The 16,322-nt window shown below is 36.9% G+C and overlaps 1 protein-coding gene across 2 annotated transcripts in view; it reads left to right on the plus strand.

Annotated features, from left to right (window-relative positions):
- LAMB3 (laminin subunit beta 3) overlaps positions 1–16,322 on the plus strand; it is a 53,344-nt gene that overhangs the window by 26,149 nt on the left and 10,873 nt on the right. For both annotated transcript variants that reach the window (XM_026675198.2, XM_087959592.1), the window contains exons 10-17: positions 381–569; positions 1,836–1,991; positions 5,731–5,927; positions 7,185–7,296; positions 8,668–9,040; positions 9,945–10,105; positions 13,752–13,960; positions 15,581–15,784. In XM_026675198.2, the coding sequence (XP_026530983.1) occupies positions 381–569; positions 1,836–1,991; positions 5,731–5,927; positions 7,185–7,296; positions 8,668–9,040; positions 9,945–10,105; positions 13,752–13,960; positions 15,581–15,784 (1,601 nt within the window). The remainder of the gene's footprint in view (positions 1–380; positions 570–1,835; positions 1,992–5,730; positions 5,928–7,184; positions 7,297–8,667; positions 9,041–9,944; positions 10,106–13,751; positions 13,961–15,580; positions 15,785–16,322) is intronic.

The raw sequence follows: 16,322 nt of genomic DNA on the forward strand, positions 1-16,322 counted from the left end.
GGGATAGAACAATATGTATAGAAAACATACTAGAGTAGTTACATTAATTATAATATATATTTCCTCAGTGACCATGGAAAAGGAAAAATGTAAAAGTTGGAAATCAACAAAATGCACATGTTGGTTGTGTACAGATACAAATTCAAGTTATGTGTTTTTAAAAAAATCACCAAAATTGGTACCATGGATTAAGACTATATTTATGTGAATGTATGTAAAGTTACAGATATCATATTTCTATAAAGAACCCTGAACCCTGATACATAGATTTTCCTCTGATAAAAGAGAGCAAAGTGCCATCTAGTGGTGAAACTGAAAACTTAAAAAGATCGTTCTCTTTTATTGAGCATCACAGGAGTTGTTACTTTCTTTTAATTTAGGATGCAATTGTAATGGACATTCCCATAAATGTCATTTTGACCAAAGTGTATACCAAGCAAATGAGGGAAAGAGTGGAGGTGTATGTGAAGATTGCCAGCACAACACAGAAGGGAGGAACTGTGAATTTTGCAAAATAAACTTTTTTCGTAACCGACGGTTTGATCTTGGCCATCCAGAGGTCTGTCTCCGTAAGTGGTGTTTAAGCCTTCTCTCAATTTCATAATATATTTTCTCAGAATATATTTTATTGATTAAAAACTTCAAAAAAAACAACAACCCCACACTTACTTTCTCTTTGTTTGAAAAGTTCCTATTTAATTTATTCAAAGCAAACAAGCAAAGGAATTGCAAAAGAAATAGAAATATAAAATTCCAGGAAGGTCTTGGCAAAGTTATTTTTTCTCTCTCAAGTAACCAACTCTGTAGAAACCTGAATACTAAAGGTTGCTGATGATACATTGAATTTCTGACGGGAATCTCTAATTTCTTCTTTTTTCAGGCAGTTCTCAGATTTTTCTTAGGAAATAAGGATGCTTTGAACTGACTTAAGTCTGACAAATAAATACACTCAATATTCCTTCTATATATTCCTGTTCCTCTTTCTTTCACCTCTCTTCTTTAGAACCAATTTTAGGATAGTTTAATTATTGATGGGTTTTTTTGCCATTTTATTTTATTTTTCACTTGTAGTATCCCACTTTGGTGGCTGCATTATAGAAAAGTATTATTTTCCTTGTGCTCCAATTCAACTCTTTGCTCAAAAAATTCTATTGCAAAACAAAATGAAGCATTCAAAAATAGCCTGGCCTAATTTGAGAGATGTGGTGGAATTACAATAAAGGAGAGAGAGGGGCCAATTTTAAATCATTATCAGATCACTAGTGGTTGTTCTTAACAGTAACTAAGAATAGTTGCAGAATGGAGTGGAAACATAGCAGGCAAGATGAGTGTGAATCACCAGTATTCCTGCTAACTGACTAATTCTTCAAAAAATGGTAAATGTATAATAAAATGTCTTTTGTGTTGCCAACCAAGCCCTGCTTTTCCTGTGGGTCTAGATGATCATAATCCATTTTGCCATTACCCACCTGCCTACTTTGCTTCCTTTGTTAATTCTTAATTAAGATTAGAAGATACATGATGAGGAACACTCTGGCATGCATATTATAATATCAGTAAGTTTTTATCACTGATAAGTGAAGCATCTCTTGCTCTATTTCAGCTCATTATTGTCCAAGTTTTGGTCTGGACATTAGGTCTTGCTTCATATTTTTTTTAAAACAAGAATATGCAGTCATATTTACACCTTAAAAGAGCAAGTAAAACAAATAAAGGGGAAATTAAGAATAATGAATTCCCATGTAAAATCCCAAACTGTTCTTTAGTTTGATGTTGTTTCTATGATAGAGCTGCAACTTTTAAAAAGTTAGAAGTTTTAACTTCTTTCTTTTCAGCTTGTGAGTGTGACCCAGATGGCACTGTTCCTGATTCTAGCTGTGACCGCATGAACGGTCGCTGCGTCTGTAAGGACAATGTGCAAGGAGATCGTTGTCATCTTTGCAAACCTGGCTTTACTCAGTTGACCAACTCTAACCCCCAAGGTTGCAGAGGTAGGTTAAAGTCTGAAATAGATCAAGAGGATCTATTGCAATCTACATGACACAAACCATTTCATGAAGTAGGTTACATTGGCATTAGAACACCATGAGAAACAAATACACCCTCATTGTGACTAGATATGGGCCTTATCCTCAGCATGTGATATAAGCAGCCTAAAACTGATCCTTTGTGGGCCACAAGTCAACCTATATTATTTGCTTAAAATGTACAGTATTTGAGAAAGCTATAAGATTTATAAATCTCTTCATTAGGAATAGAAAGAAAAGAAATTTGCATGGTTCAATTTTTAATATACCCTGGGCTATATCAGGAGACATGTAGGGTTTAGGTTATCCTATGAATTATTGAGAAAAGGAAGTGGTTGAATCCTCCATTTATTAATATTAAAATCTAGTGTGACTTGTACTTCTTCCCAGCATTAGATAAAACACACACATTCCTTATAAAATGCTCTGTATATTAAAAACAAAAACCAAAAAAACCCAGTTCTTTATTGGTAAAAAACTAACCATTTTGATTCCCCTTTTCCATATTTTCAGTTATTTTTAACTCACTGGCCAGTTTAGAAAGTTAGAATATTAATAGAAAATTAAGTTTTGTTTATGAGGTTGTGTGTACTCCCTTAATGAGTTTGCAATTATACAATTATAGAATGTGCTGTGATACTGAAGCTTACTTTAGTACAAGAAAAGGTAACCTATTTTTTTCACATAGCCAGTCCCAGTGATTAAATTGGAACTTTACACTAAACCAACATGCTTAATGAGGTTGTGTAAAGAAGAAGGGGGGAAAAGAGGAAAACATTATTATTGGTTAATAACTACAACTGCACCTTAGAAGATTTTTATTTTATTTTATTTTTTGCTTGAGAAAAGCAGGCAAACAAACAAAAGTCATCCCAAAAGGGGGAAAAGTGGAAGCAACCTTCTAGTCACTTTTTCAATGGCTGGGAGGACTGTAAATATCTGGAGGATGTCAGATCAACATCTCCAGTAGAGCCTGCCAATGCATGGAGTTGCAATAAGTCGGCAGTAAGTCTTGCTCAGTTGTGTTGTGCATAGATGGCTAATATAAATTCCTTGTTAGTAAATACTATCCCAAAGGTGCTTTTCAAAAGGCAACTGGACTTTCTTGGTTTTTTTCACTTCTAATCCAAGGAGCTTCAGTCAGAACTGAAAAAGCTTCTTGGATGAGAAGTGAAATATTTGCAAGAACGCCCCCCCCCGAGAAAGTCTAGCTGCCTTTTGAAAAGGGTCTGTAGAACAGCCATGACCTGTATGATTGAGAATTACCATACACATTTGTAAATAATGGTCTACAGCTTTCTATGTTATATAAACTCAGACAATTGTAACTTATTGAATAAACAACTCATGAAGAAATGTGTGAATCCGGCTATAACTTCACCACCTTAGATTTGCAATAGATATTAAAACTAAGCTTGAAGTGGTTTTGTCTTTTAAAATTTCAAAATTGTCAATTCTACTTGCATTCATATTTGCAGATCCAGATGTTTCTTTGTCAGGTCTCAATAGTGAGAACTTGACTCTGTGTTTTAAGATGAGCTTCAGTTTGCTAAACTAAACTTACTTCTTACATGTAAATTTTAGAATGACTCTCATTCAGCAGCATCAATCTCTTGTGCAAATGTTGGTTTGATTTGAACTTCAGTGAAGTCACAAGCAGTAGCCATATATGAGCAATAATGCCATTCTTCAGTTACTCCCCAAGAGATGGCAGTAAGCAACTGTTAAATTTGATCAGGCAAACAATAACATAAAATCCCAGCAGTTTTTTCCTCCTAAAAGCCTGGCTTCCTATCTAGCTTATTAATCTAAGGAAAAGAAAAAAAAATAATAATTAGAATTTACACCAAGTTTCAGTCTAAATGTGCTGATCAGTTGGCTGGAGTCTTTGCTAGGATCTTCAGTCGGTCTTTATTCCAGTCCTCTATTCCATCTTGTTTGAAGGCTTCCACTATTGTTCTGCTGCCAAAGAAGTTCCCTGTCAATAACCTCAATGATTACAGACCAGTGGCACTCACTCCTATCATCATGAAGTGCTTTGAGAAATTGGTCTGCTGGCATATCATTTCTTGTCTTCCACATACATTTGATAAACACCATACAGAAGAAATAGATCTACAGAGGATGCTATAGCCATCACTCTTCACGCTGCTCTGACTCATCTAGAACAGTGGGGGAGCTATGTGAGGATGCTTTTTGTAGATTTTAGTTCTGCATTTTACACAATTCCTCCACATAGACTAGTGTCTAAACTTCTGGACCTTGGACTTTCTCATTCAATCTGCCTTTGGATTATGGATTTCCTGTCTGGATGCTCTCAGAGGGTCAGATTAGGTAATCATACCTCTTCAGCCCTTATTCTTAACACTGGTACACCACAGGGTTGTGTGTTGAGTCCCTTACTCAATACTCTTTATGTGCATGATTGCATTCCCATTCATGCTAGTAATACTATTACTAAATTTTACAACAGTGGTGGGACTCATCTCTGGATGAGTCTGCCTACTGAGATGAGATGGACTGTTGCTTTTGTGGTGTGGAGACAATAACTTGGTCCTCAACACCAATAAGACCAAGGAACTTATAGTGGACTATAGAAGGAACAGATCAGACATCCAGCCCTTGAATATCAATGGAGACCAAGTGGAGCAAGTGACCAGTTTTAAATTTCTGGGTGTTACCATAAAAGGGGACCTGACCTGGAATGCTCACATTGCAGCACTGGTCAAAAGGGTCCAGCAGAGATTATACTACCCGAGACTTCTCAGAAAACAACAACTGAATGAAAAACTGCTGGTGACTTTCTACCGCTGCACCATAGAGAGTATCTTAACTTACTGCACCTCTGTATGGTTTGCCAATTGCACAGTGGCAGATAGGACAGCACTCCAGAGGGTTAACGTCATTGCCTAGAAGATAATTGGTTGCCCTCTCCCCTCTTTGGAAGAGCATTATAGCTCCCGCTGTCTTAAGAAAGTTCAAAACATTCTGAAAGATCCATCTCATCCTGGGTACCCTTTTTTTGAATTATTACCATCTGGCAGATGGTACAGAATAATAAAAACGAGGACAAATAGGCTGAAAAACAATTTCTATCCCAGGGCAGGGGCAGTAGCTCTTTAGAATTCTGCTGTGTAGTGCAGTGTTCGGGGGTTTCGGTTCAATGTGTGGAGTGTGAAGGATGTGTGTTTGTGTTTATTTTCATGGTCATGATGTGCACTGAAGATGGTGTTTGATTTCGTTGTACGAGGTGCAGTGACAATAAAGTAAACTAACTAACTAACTAAATGCCACAATACAGTAATTGGCTAGTAGAGCATGCACACAAACATCCTTCCTACTCTCAGTTTGAAACTATATTCCAGATACCAAAATTTATAATCCTTGGATTGGAGATTTCAGTATTTCCAAATTTATTTCCTGGAAGAACTATACAACTTTTTATTCCTCCAGCAAACTGTTATAATCCCTTTCCAAAAGGCATCTAAACTCATAGAAATAACTATGGCGTAGCAATGAATTCCACAAATTCAGTGCATGGAGCAATAGTGTAGTGGAAGGCAGCCTGAAAACTGGGTCTTTTGCTACCTTTGACTATTGTACTCAAGAATTGTGTCTCCTCAGTCTGATACTATTTTGTATCAAAAAGCTCCCTCTTCCTTCCAGCAGTTCTGACAAAGCAGCTGGCTGTTTTGTTTTTCAGAGTGTGCCTGCAACATCCTGGGCAGTCGCAGAAATGTGCCCTGTGATGATGAAACTGGTCGCTGCTTCTGCCTTTCTAATGTGGTGGGAGAGAAGTGTGATGAGTGTGCTGTGAATCACTGGAAAATTGCAAGCGGGGAGGGCTGCTGGCCTTGCAACTGCCACCCTCAGAATTCACTCAGCCTTCAGTGCAACCAGGTATCAACTACAAGGAAGAAAGATAGCAACTGCTTTGAATTTGTGAGAGTGGGGAAGGCAGAGGGGAATATGAAACCATCGCAATTCACAGCTCCATAAGCTGGGCACTCAACAGTCTGTTGCTGAGAGGAAGATAGTGGTTTGTTCTTCTGCTACAGAAGCTTCTAGATGATGCTGAATCCTCCAGTCTCATCCACATAAAATTTACAGGAAGAATTTTTTTTGAAAGGATTACTCATTTGAGGTTTTCCCACGGTAGCTTTCATTCTTTCCTTTTAGCACAATTATTTCATTGAGGGGTGGGAGGTAGAATAGCTACCAACTAGAAGCCTGGCATCTTAGAATATCTTTTCTTAGACTTTATTGTTTATGAGAGGGTGATGGAATGTCTAACAACCTTGGGACATAAAGAAAGGAGGGAGATATTACAAAGATGAGTCCTTAGTTCTGGGGAGTAAAAAGTGTGAGAAAGAGCCTTAAGAATGCTAGATATAAGTAGATCTGGAGAACTGTTTTCACAGGCTTTCAAGATTTGGTGTCTCCTCATTCTGATACTATTACTTGAATAAAGATCATTCCAGAAATCCAAGTATTTCTTATTTCCTGAGTCTGCCAGCCTCGGAGGCTTGATAGCTTCCTAGAAGCACTCAAATGAGATTGCTTCTGCTTTTCCCCTCCCTTGAGAACAAATATGGAAGAACTGCTGGTGCCATCTGCAGCTATGTACCTCAGATGGCAGCTTTGATTAGGTTATGTTACCGAAGTTCCTAGCTGGAAGAAATGTGCCTGAATAGGCTTTGTATAAAGCATATGGAACTTGGGATTCATTTAAACCTTAGGGGCCATTTAACATTTAAACTCTTCTACTGCCTTTCTAGTGTAGTGGAATTGTAATGCCTCCTTTTCAGACTGGCTTACAAAGACTGGACTGGCTAATTCTTAAAGCAGCAATTCTACTTCTATATTTGGTTGAGAAAATATGGATTAATCTGAAAGACATATATTGTTGTGATGACTGAACTTCAAAACCAAGCAAGGATTCAGATGCGGTTTCCTCTTGTTCCAAATCCAACACTAGGCTTGGAGCAAGACCTTACCTACCAGAAGACCCTACTTTCTTCTGTAACACAGCTTGAGCTTTATCTTCCAAGCCATTTCTGGACTGTTCTGTTCCCAAGATTATTGGACAAAACTTTGTAGTTCTGTGTTGATGTCTTTTCCTGAGTGACATTTCTGATGGTTGTTTTTTTTTTGTAGTTTACAGGGCAATGTCAATGCAGAGAAGGCTATGGTGGACTGACATGCTCTACTGTTGAAGTACAAGAATGTCCACACCAGACATTTGGAAATGTTAGGACTGGATGTAGAGGTATGGAAAGCTGGACATATCTGCTTGGTGACGTCTGTATATTTCATTACTAACCATTTGTCCTCAACATCAGCATTTTTCTGCTGACATCTGTTTCTGCTCTAGTTCTTACCAGAGATTTGTAACCATTCCTTTTGAGTTCCTCCTACTTGTTTAGCTTATTTCAAGATTTTCTTAGTATTCCATAGGGTGGAAATTTAGCAAACATTTAATAACAAGCTTATCCTAGTTTGAGTATGAAATGAGAAAACACCCTTAAAAATATAATGGATAGGGGAGTGTTATGTATTTTTATCCAGTCACTCATATTCCTTTAAATTGTGTAATTTTTAAAGTACTGGAAGCTGCCCAGAGTGGATATTTTGATGTTAGTCAACCTTGAAAACCCGTGTGTGTGTGTGTGTGTGTGTGTGTGTGTGTATGTATAGAATGTAGTGTTTTTGCCTTCTGCTTCCTTTCTTCCTGTTTAGAAGGATTTCCTTCTCTGTAATGTGAATTTAATTGTAATATAATTGAACTCTTAGAAAGATGGATATGTTACATATTTTATAGATAATAAATTTCAGCATTTAGTCTCTTTTTCTGCATAATTCCTATTTTTTGGAATATACAATATAATACATATAAAAGTGTGCCTGTAGTTACTTCCTTTATTGGATTTTAGTTCTCTTCCCACCTGACTTAATTTCTTACATATAATATATAATTATATTATATTATGTAATATGATGCAGTAAAATATGTATTATATAGTACCACCCTCCAGTATCATTTTAATTTGTAGTAACAGCCTCCTAGCCATTCTGAGGAAGAAACTGAGGGTTCATTTTGAACATTTCACAGAGTGTTCAAAAGAAAAAAGAAAAAAAAAGACTCAATCTGTTATGTAGAATTCTGGAGGCTGCATGGGTGGTTGAAACATCTCAGTAAAGTAGACTAGAAACTGACTATAACTCTATAGCAACAAAACCTTGAAAGCAATTATAGTTTTCCTCCTCTCCCTCATATATCCCAGGGAGTTAGGAAAGAAAGAAAAACCCGAGTCTCTTCACAATAATATTTCTTTTTCCAGAGCTTAAAAAAATGCTTTTTTCCCCTTTTGTTTATGCTTCTGAATATTTGCTTGGCTGAATATTTCCATGGCTCTGTAGATAGATAATAACGTCATCGCTTTGTTTCCTGATAAAAAGATGTATTTGTAGACTAGTTTGCTCTCAGCTTGCTCCCACAAAATGCTCTCAGATGACCTGGCCAGCTTAGATGGTGATGACGGTAACGATGATGATGAATCTACTGAAGGTTGAAGGCAGCATATGAATACAAACCTCTAAGTAATTGTGTTGGGGTTTTTTGGGGGGTCTGTCTTTATAGCTTGTGACTGCAATTTCCAAGGCACAGAGGTAATGGGCTGTAACAAACTGACTGGTAGCTGCCTTTGCCGCTCTGGGTTCACAGGACCCCAGTGTAACCAATGCCAACGGGGCTACTGTGGCAACTATCACCAGTGTGAGACATGCCATCCTTGTTTCCAAGCCTATGATGATGACATTCAAAGGTTTGGCTTACGTCAGGCTGCCTTGAAAAATTCGACACAGTACTTCCAAGGAGGGACAATGACCTCTGGCTACAGTACTCGCCTTTTAGAAGTGGAAAGAAAAATGCAGCACATTCAACACATATTGGACAATTCCCTCATTACTGAGCAGGGACTGGACCAGGTGGCCAATAATATTGCTACAATAAGGTAAGCTTGCTTTTTCTTTAGATTTATCAGCAACAAAGAAGGAGTGCCCCCCCCCCCCCCCAAGTATATAGAAAATAACATTTCAATGTTTGGTTGCTAAAAAGAATTTACTTAACTCCATTCAAATTCAAATTCACAAGCACTGTCTATGTTATGGTTAGGGAAATTGTATTATGGCCCTCAGATGAAAAATGAAAGTACAAATCACATACTCTCATTTGTTTCAGAGTTTATGAACTATAAAACACTTTGCTTATAAATGAACTTCCTAAGTACTCTCTAAATGAGCATAACTCTGAACAAAATGGTTCTTTTTTTTCTGCCAACTTCAGCCGTTGTCTATTTACATAGAAAACGCTTTAAAATAGCAGTTTTGTTACTTCCTATGTTTACATCTTTCCCCAGCTTTAATGCAAGAAAGATATGATCTACCTAATCTGGCAGACCAATCAAGAACTCCAAGAACGTATAGTAGGTCCCTCCTTGTGTTGCTTAGCAACTGCCTTTGGTTTTGGAGATAATATATCACTGATATACAATGATAGTCATATCTTTTCTGGATTTATCTACTCCTGCTACCTGAATTGATGACTGCTACTATAGCTTGTGAGAATGAGTTCCAGCTACAGATTGTATGACAAATGATTCTTTTTATCTGTCCATGTTATTCTAGGCTGTCAGAGTGGTATATTCACCCCACCTTTCCTTAAATCCCCAGAGCAGAGAGATAAAGATTTACATGAAGTCCTGCTCTCATAAATGCTATTTTACATCCTTTCAGAAAGATAGTGCTGTCTTTGCTTTGACCAGATTGCCCTAATATTTGAGGAAAGCAATTAGAGGGGAGAGGTAATAATACAGAAAAATGTGTATATAAATATTATATTTCTTATACTAATTCCAGGCAGACCATTGAACGTTTAAGTTCTGAAATACGTCTTGTGGATGAAGTCTCTTCCCTGTCCATAGATATGGATGCTCTTGATAAAAGCCTGCATCTAATCACTGAACAATACCAAAATAAGAAGGCCCAGTTTGAAGCCGGACGCAGCATAGATCTCTCAGGTATAACCCTCAAGTTTCAACTGCCAATAACTTAACTATCTTTCCTATTCCTGGTTAGCTATTAGTCCTATTGCAATGCAGAGGACATCTAGTTAAGAATATTTCCCTCAAGATTGTTGTTGGCTTGCCAGAAAGAGTATGAAAAGTCTTAGCAATTCATCTTCTGGTATAAAATTAAAATATCATAAGTTTCCTGGTTTGTTTTTTTTCTGCCATGAAAGTAAATTGAAGTTCTAAGAATTAATAACTTATACCTACAATTATCATATTTTCTTGAAAAAAATAAAAGACAAACCCCAAAAAAGGTTCATAAGATAAAAATGGTTTTAATAAGTTTGTTTTTCAAAGGTAAGTTTTAATAAGTTTGCTTTACAAAAATTCATAAGCAAAACCAAGAAAATAAATAATTGAGTTAAACAAAAGGACATCTTTCTAAAATAAAAGACTGCTTGTATAATAAAGGACATATGGTCACTGTACTTATACCTGATGAATGTGCATTTCTTACATTGTATACATTTTCTGCTTGTCTTCTTAATAAAGTTATGGCCATATTCCAATTCATAAATATAACATTTAAACTGTAACATATTTCTGCAGGAGACAATATTGTTCTTAGTTTTAGATATGATAGGAAACAGACATCAATGTTAATTACATTTTCACTCATTCTCCTATTTCCATAGTATATAATTTTTCTGGGTTATATAGGACTTCAACAGACTAAAGAATATATTAACCAGGGATGATAGTAGGACAAATAATGAATTTCTTCCCTAATTCCTGGCCCAATTGGTAAAGCATGAAGCAACCACTACAGGAATAGTAGGGCCTTAAGTGTTTGTGTACACTGTATTCTTAATTGGTCTTCTGTATGTAAAATGGTATGACTCCTTGGTATAAACTGATGGAAATAAAATCAGTTTAAGAAAGCTCTTTCTATATTTTAGCTTCTCCCTTTGCTTTAGTCATGGTGTTGGGTTAATATTACAGTACATCCAAAATATACTTCCACAGTTCCTGATTAGTGAATCTCTCTTTTCCCCTTCCATCTGTGCTGGGAAAACAAATACCAATTCCTTTCTTTTCCATGGCTGGCTCTTGAAGACATGTAGTTTCTATGGACCCTAACCTAACCCTTAACCCTAATCATATGTATCAATCCCACTCACATTTAACTTCTTAAATAAACTTCTTAACTTCTTCTATTTTTAAAAAAAGAAGTAATGCACTATCATTTTACCATTTCTTCCTGTCACACTGAATAGGAAAACAAGATGGCAGAACTTGGTAATTTTACCAGGAGGAAGAATGAGAGGTTTACTGTTTCAGTCTTTCATCTGTGGGAGGGAAGGAAAGAAGGAAGGACAGAAGGGAGAGAGGAAGAATGGAAGAATTATAAGGGAAAACTTATAGAACACTTTTCAGTTTCATCTGGTTGAAGAGAAGAGTGCCACTGTTTACTCTTTAATCAATAAAGTTCTTAAAAAATAAAGTTTTTTTTTAAAAAGCCAAACCTTTCATTGTCTACCTGTGAACTGGTTAAAGAAGGAAGGTGCAGAATTTTCCTAGTCTGGAAACCTAATGGCAATAAAAGGCAACAACTAGTAATGGTAGACAATAGGAAGTTCCAGCCACAATTCACAGTTGTCAGTCGGAATGGAGACATTTATCTATCATGAAATAAAGCCCAACAGGTGAACCTCACAGCATCACTTAACCCAGCATAAGTTGAAGAAACAACTTTTGATGCATTGAAATCAATAGCATATGGAGATTGCCTTCCCAGTAAGATGGTGGTGGGTAGACAACAATATTGTGTTTCCCTATCCTCAAGAAACATTTAGTAGTACATACTCATGGTATGTTACTCTGGTTATATATTATTAAAACACGGTCACCAAATTGTCTAGTTCATATGGAATATCATCTCACCACAGCAACAAATTGGGTAGTGGCTTATATACTCCAAGAACAAGGTGTTAATTGTGCCATCTTCACTTTTTTGAAAACCATCGTCTTATAAATTAGAATAGTTTAAAGAAAACTAATGTATAAAACAGCATAGTTTGCCCATCCTCTTCCTTCTCCCTGTAATCTGAAAGGCAGAGTTCTGCTGGCTTGAATTCACATTTGAATTCACTTATGACATGATAGAAGCTCAGAGGTGCCTTTAGATCACACATGAACATGTTGTATGATACTAGGGAAGTAAAAATAATTCATTTGAATTCTATATGCCTTGTTGCTATGGCTTTCCCTGCGGTGTCTGTGGGATGAAGCTGAAAAAAACAGTGCTGCCACATCATGTTACATGCCTTTTTATGGATATTGTGACTCAACAGCCATAGAAAAGCTTTGTTATAAAGAAAATTTATTTTGAGTTTTTGTTTCTACTGAAGATTTTTTCTGCATAGCAGTGTTTGACACATATTCATAAACAACCAGAAATGAATCTGGCTTAAGGAATTCTTTTCTGGATATCAGCCCTTTCCTCCCTGGACTGAGTTTATCACAACTTAATATTTACTTTGCAGTTGGTAGGAAGATGCAGAATTGATGTCCTAGCAGTTATAGAGTATTATTCCTTTTCAAACTTTCACAAACTTGGGTTTGCTGAACAAGCATATTATTATAAATTTAATAAGAACTTTGTTTTTGTAAAGCAGTTCTGTTTTCTGAAGATTTTACCCTTCAGGAATAGTCGAATGAATATTTGTACAATTATCTTGTATTACATTTTAGAGGAGAAAAACAATCCTAAATTCAGAAGGCTAATTCCCATTAAGTCTTTCTTTCTAGTTTATGGGAGATGTATTGCTTGGCTATCATGACAATGTTTGTGAGAGACAAGCCCTTGTTTTCATCTAGTTAATCAGTATTTCAAAGTTTATACAATTCTGTTCTAAAAAGGACTTGAGGCAGTGGTGGGATTCAATTTTTTTAGTACCGATTCTGTGGGTGTGGCTTGGTGAGCATGGCCTGGCTTGGTGGATATGGCTTAGTGGGTGTGGCAGGGGAAGGATACTATAAAATCTCCATTTCCTTCCCATTTCTGGGGGAAGGTTACTGCAAAATCCCCATTCCTCCCCATCCCCACTAACCTGCTTTCCAGCTCTGTTCTCCTGTACAGGGCAACTAAAGACCCAGCCGATCAGCTGGGACTCAGGAGGCAGAGAATAGATGGGGGCGGGGCCAGTCAGAGGTGGTATTTGCCAGTTCTCTGAACTACTAAAAATTTCCACTACTGGTTCTCCAGAACTGGTCAGAACCTGCTGAATACCACTCTGACCTGGGGCCATTCTTCTGTTTCTGTTTCTTTTTGTGAAGACAGATATGATTCCCAAGAAAATTGCTAACATTTTATTTGGCTTGGAGAAGATATAATGAAGAAAATATACTCTTGGATTTTTATAGCTCTGCTGTTGTTAAAGCCCTCTTGAAAAGATGGGTGAGAATTCTTTAGAATATTTATCAAGAGCAAGATTATTCAGTTAGGTCAATTCAGGTTTATGAAGCTGTTTTGCTTCCTTTCTTCTGTAATGTGACTTTTAAAAGTAAAATTCAGTACTCAGTGTTTGAAGAAAAAACCAAGTATTTTGAGTTGCTATCAATTCCCACTACTAATCCCCCTTTATTCCCGCAGGGGCGTTCAAGACTATCAGGTCTGCACATCTCACATCCTCCAATGCCAGTGCACGCATAGCTGGTTCTTCTGGGCTGCTTGCTGAGTCTCTGGAATACAGGAGAAATGCTGAGGAGCTTGAAAGTCGTCTTACAGACCCTGATTCAGGATTTGAAGTACTTCAGAATAAAATGGCTGTCACACCCAGTTTGACTCCAGTAATTAATAAGGTAAAGCTAATGCTCTAGAGCAGACCTACTTCTACAAACAACAAAAAACTGAGACAATAATGGATTCTGTTTAAATATATTTACTTGTATTTATATGTATATATACATGTTATAAGATTGGTTGGAATTGGTTAGAAGCAATACTAGTGTAGAAAAAGAAAGATTCATGGATTGCTAGATTAGTTTTTTCCCCCCTAGACACAGTGAATATGTTTGTGCAGTTAAACCAAGGCTTGTATTTTAAAAACAAAGAGGCTTTTGTTCTCCAAGGACACTTACTCTTCCAGAAGTATGCAACCTGTAATTACTTTATATAGAGAGCAGAGGTGGTATTCAGCAGGTTCTGACCAGTTCTGGAGAACCGGTAGAGGAAATTTGGAGTAGTTTGGAGAACCAGCAAATACTACCTCTGACTGGAGATTTTTACAGTATCCTTCCCCTGCCATGCCCACCAAGCCACACCCACAGAACCGGTAGTAAAAAATTTTTGAATCCCACCACTGATATAGAGGGAAAAAAGTCCAAAGTATCATAATAAATAAGGGATATTAACAGTGGAAACCTGTTTTAGATTTACAGATTCCATCTCTCTCTCTCCCTTTCCTTCTCTGTCTTTGTCTCTGTCTCTCTCTCTCATGCACAAACCCCAATACAGATGAGTTGTAATTAAAGGAATATGACTGTATATAGAAAGAAGCCCATGCTGAGAGAGTGTGACTAGTCAAAGGTCACCCAGCTGAGGTTGTGTATAAAGTGATACTACAACCCACAGTCTCCCAGTTTCTTGCCTGATGTCTTAATCATTACACCGAACAGGTTCTCAGCATATCTTCACTGATTCAGCCATATTTATTTTGGATTGTTGAACTGCCATCTTTATGTGTAAAATATGTTGAAATGTATGAAATTTCCAGGTAAAATCAAATACATCCAATAAATAGGAATTATACATCAGATAAATAGGAATTATTTCAGTTACAGTGCTTCTTTATATGACAGCTGCCAACGAGAGTAACTTTAAAAGGATTTTAGCAAATTTAGATATTAGCAAACGGTCATAGTGATCAATGAGCACCAGTTGCACAGTGGTTAGAATACATTACTGCAGGCTATCTCTGACTGCTGGCTGCCTGCAATTTGGCAGTTCAAATCCCACCAGGCTCAAGGTTGATCCATCCATCCATCCTTCTGAGGTGGATAAAATGAGGACCCAAATTGTTGGGGCAATATGCTGACTCTGTAAACCGCTTAGAGAGGGCTGTAAAGTACTATGAAGCAATATATCAGTCTAAGTGCTATTGCTATTGCTATACATCGTTTCTTGTATGAGAGTTGCATATTTCTGAATATCAGCAAATGCATCTTTTTTGTTTGAATCTTGAACTGTAAAAGACAACGATGAACAAGATAAGTCTGTTGACTGATCCAGTTGGAATCTTATGTTTTGAAATTCAGGGAAGGTTGAATTTAGAAGCAACTAATGATAGGCAAGTTAGAAACATTACACATAAAGAAACAAATAAAATAAGTTCACTGAATCTTATTTGAAATATTTGTACTGTATTTGACTGCTTTACTTTTTCTGTAAAGCTTCATTGATCATGTGACTTTTTCTGTTAGATTTGCAGTGTTGTGAGATCAGAGGTTTGCACTCCTAGTGAATGTATTGGGTACCTGTGTCCCCATCAAAATGCAAATGAATGTGGTCCAGGACTGAGCTGCAAAGGGATCATTGCACTTTCCAGCAGTTCTATCCAAACTGCCAGGAAAACCACGCAGGAATTCCGCAATTTTAACAGCCAGCTTCAGGACACTGAACAAATGGTATGTAATTAGAATGGAGAAAGCAAAAGGGAAGGGATGGAATATTTATTTCAAAAGGTGACATTCTTTAATAGACCTGATTAAAGTAGTGTTTTGGTATTTTCACTTTGTGTGTGTGTTTATTGTTGTTGCTTTTCCCCCTGAGCTTGTGAATGATTATCAGAACATGCAACTTGCAAAAAGTTGTTTTAAACTCTAGTCCTATTTAAGTGACGTTTCAATTGAAATAATCTACCTAGAAAATGTTTTGTATGTCCTCGTGAAAGGAACATAAGTAGTCCTCAAAGTATAACTGTTCATTTAGCAACTATTCAAAGCTACAATATCAAGAAAAGTGACTTACAATAGGTCTTCACACTTGACAACCATTGCAGCATCTCCACAGTCACATAATCAAAGTTCAGGAACCTGGCAACCAGCATATCTTTACAATGATTGCACTGTGTGATTGTCATTTGTGACCTTCTCCAGGCTGCTTCCAACAAGCAAAGCTAATGTTAAGTAGATTTGCTTAACAACCATATATTTCACTTAATAG

The sequence above is a fragment of the Notechis scutatus genome, chromosome 3 (genome assembly GCF_049901735.1).
Source record: "Notechis scutatus isolate UNSWTSFEM ecotype Mainland chromosome 3, rNotScu1.2, whole genome shotgun sequence".
NCBI classification, from domain to species: domain Eukaryota; kingdom Metazoa; phylum Chordata; class Lepidosauria; order Squamata; family Elapidae; genus Notechis; species Notechis scutatus.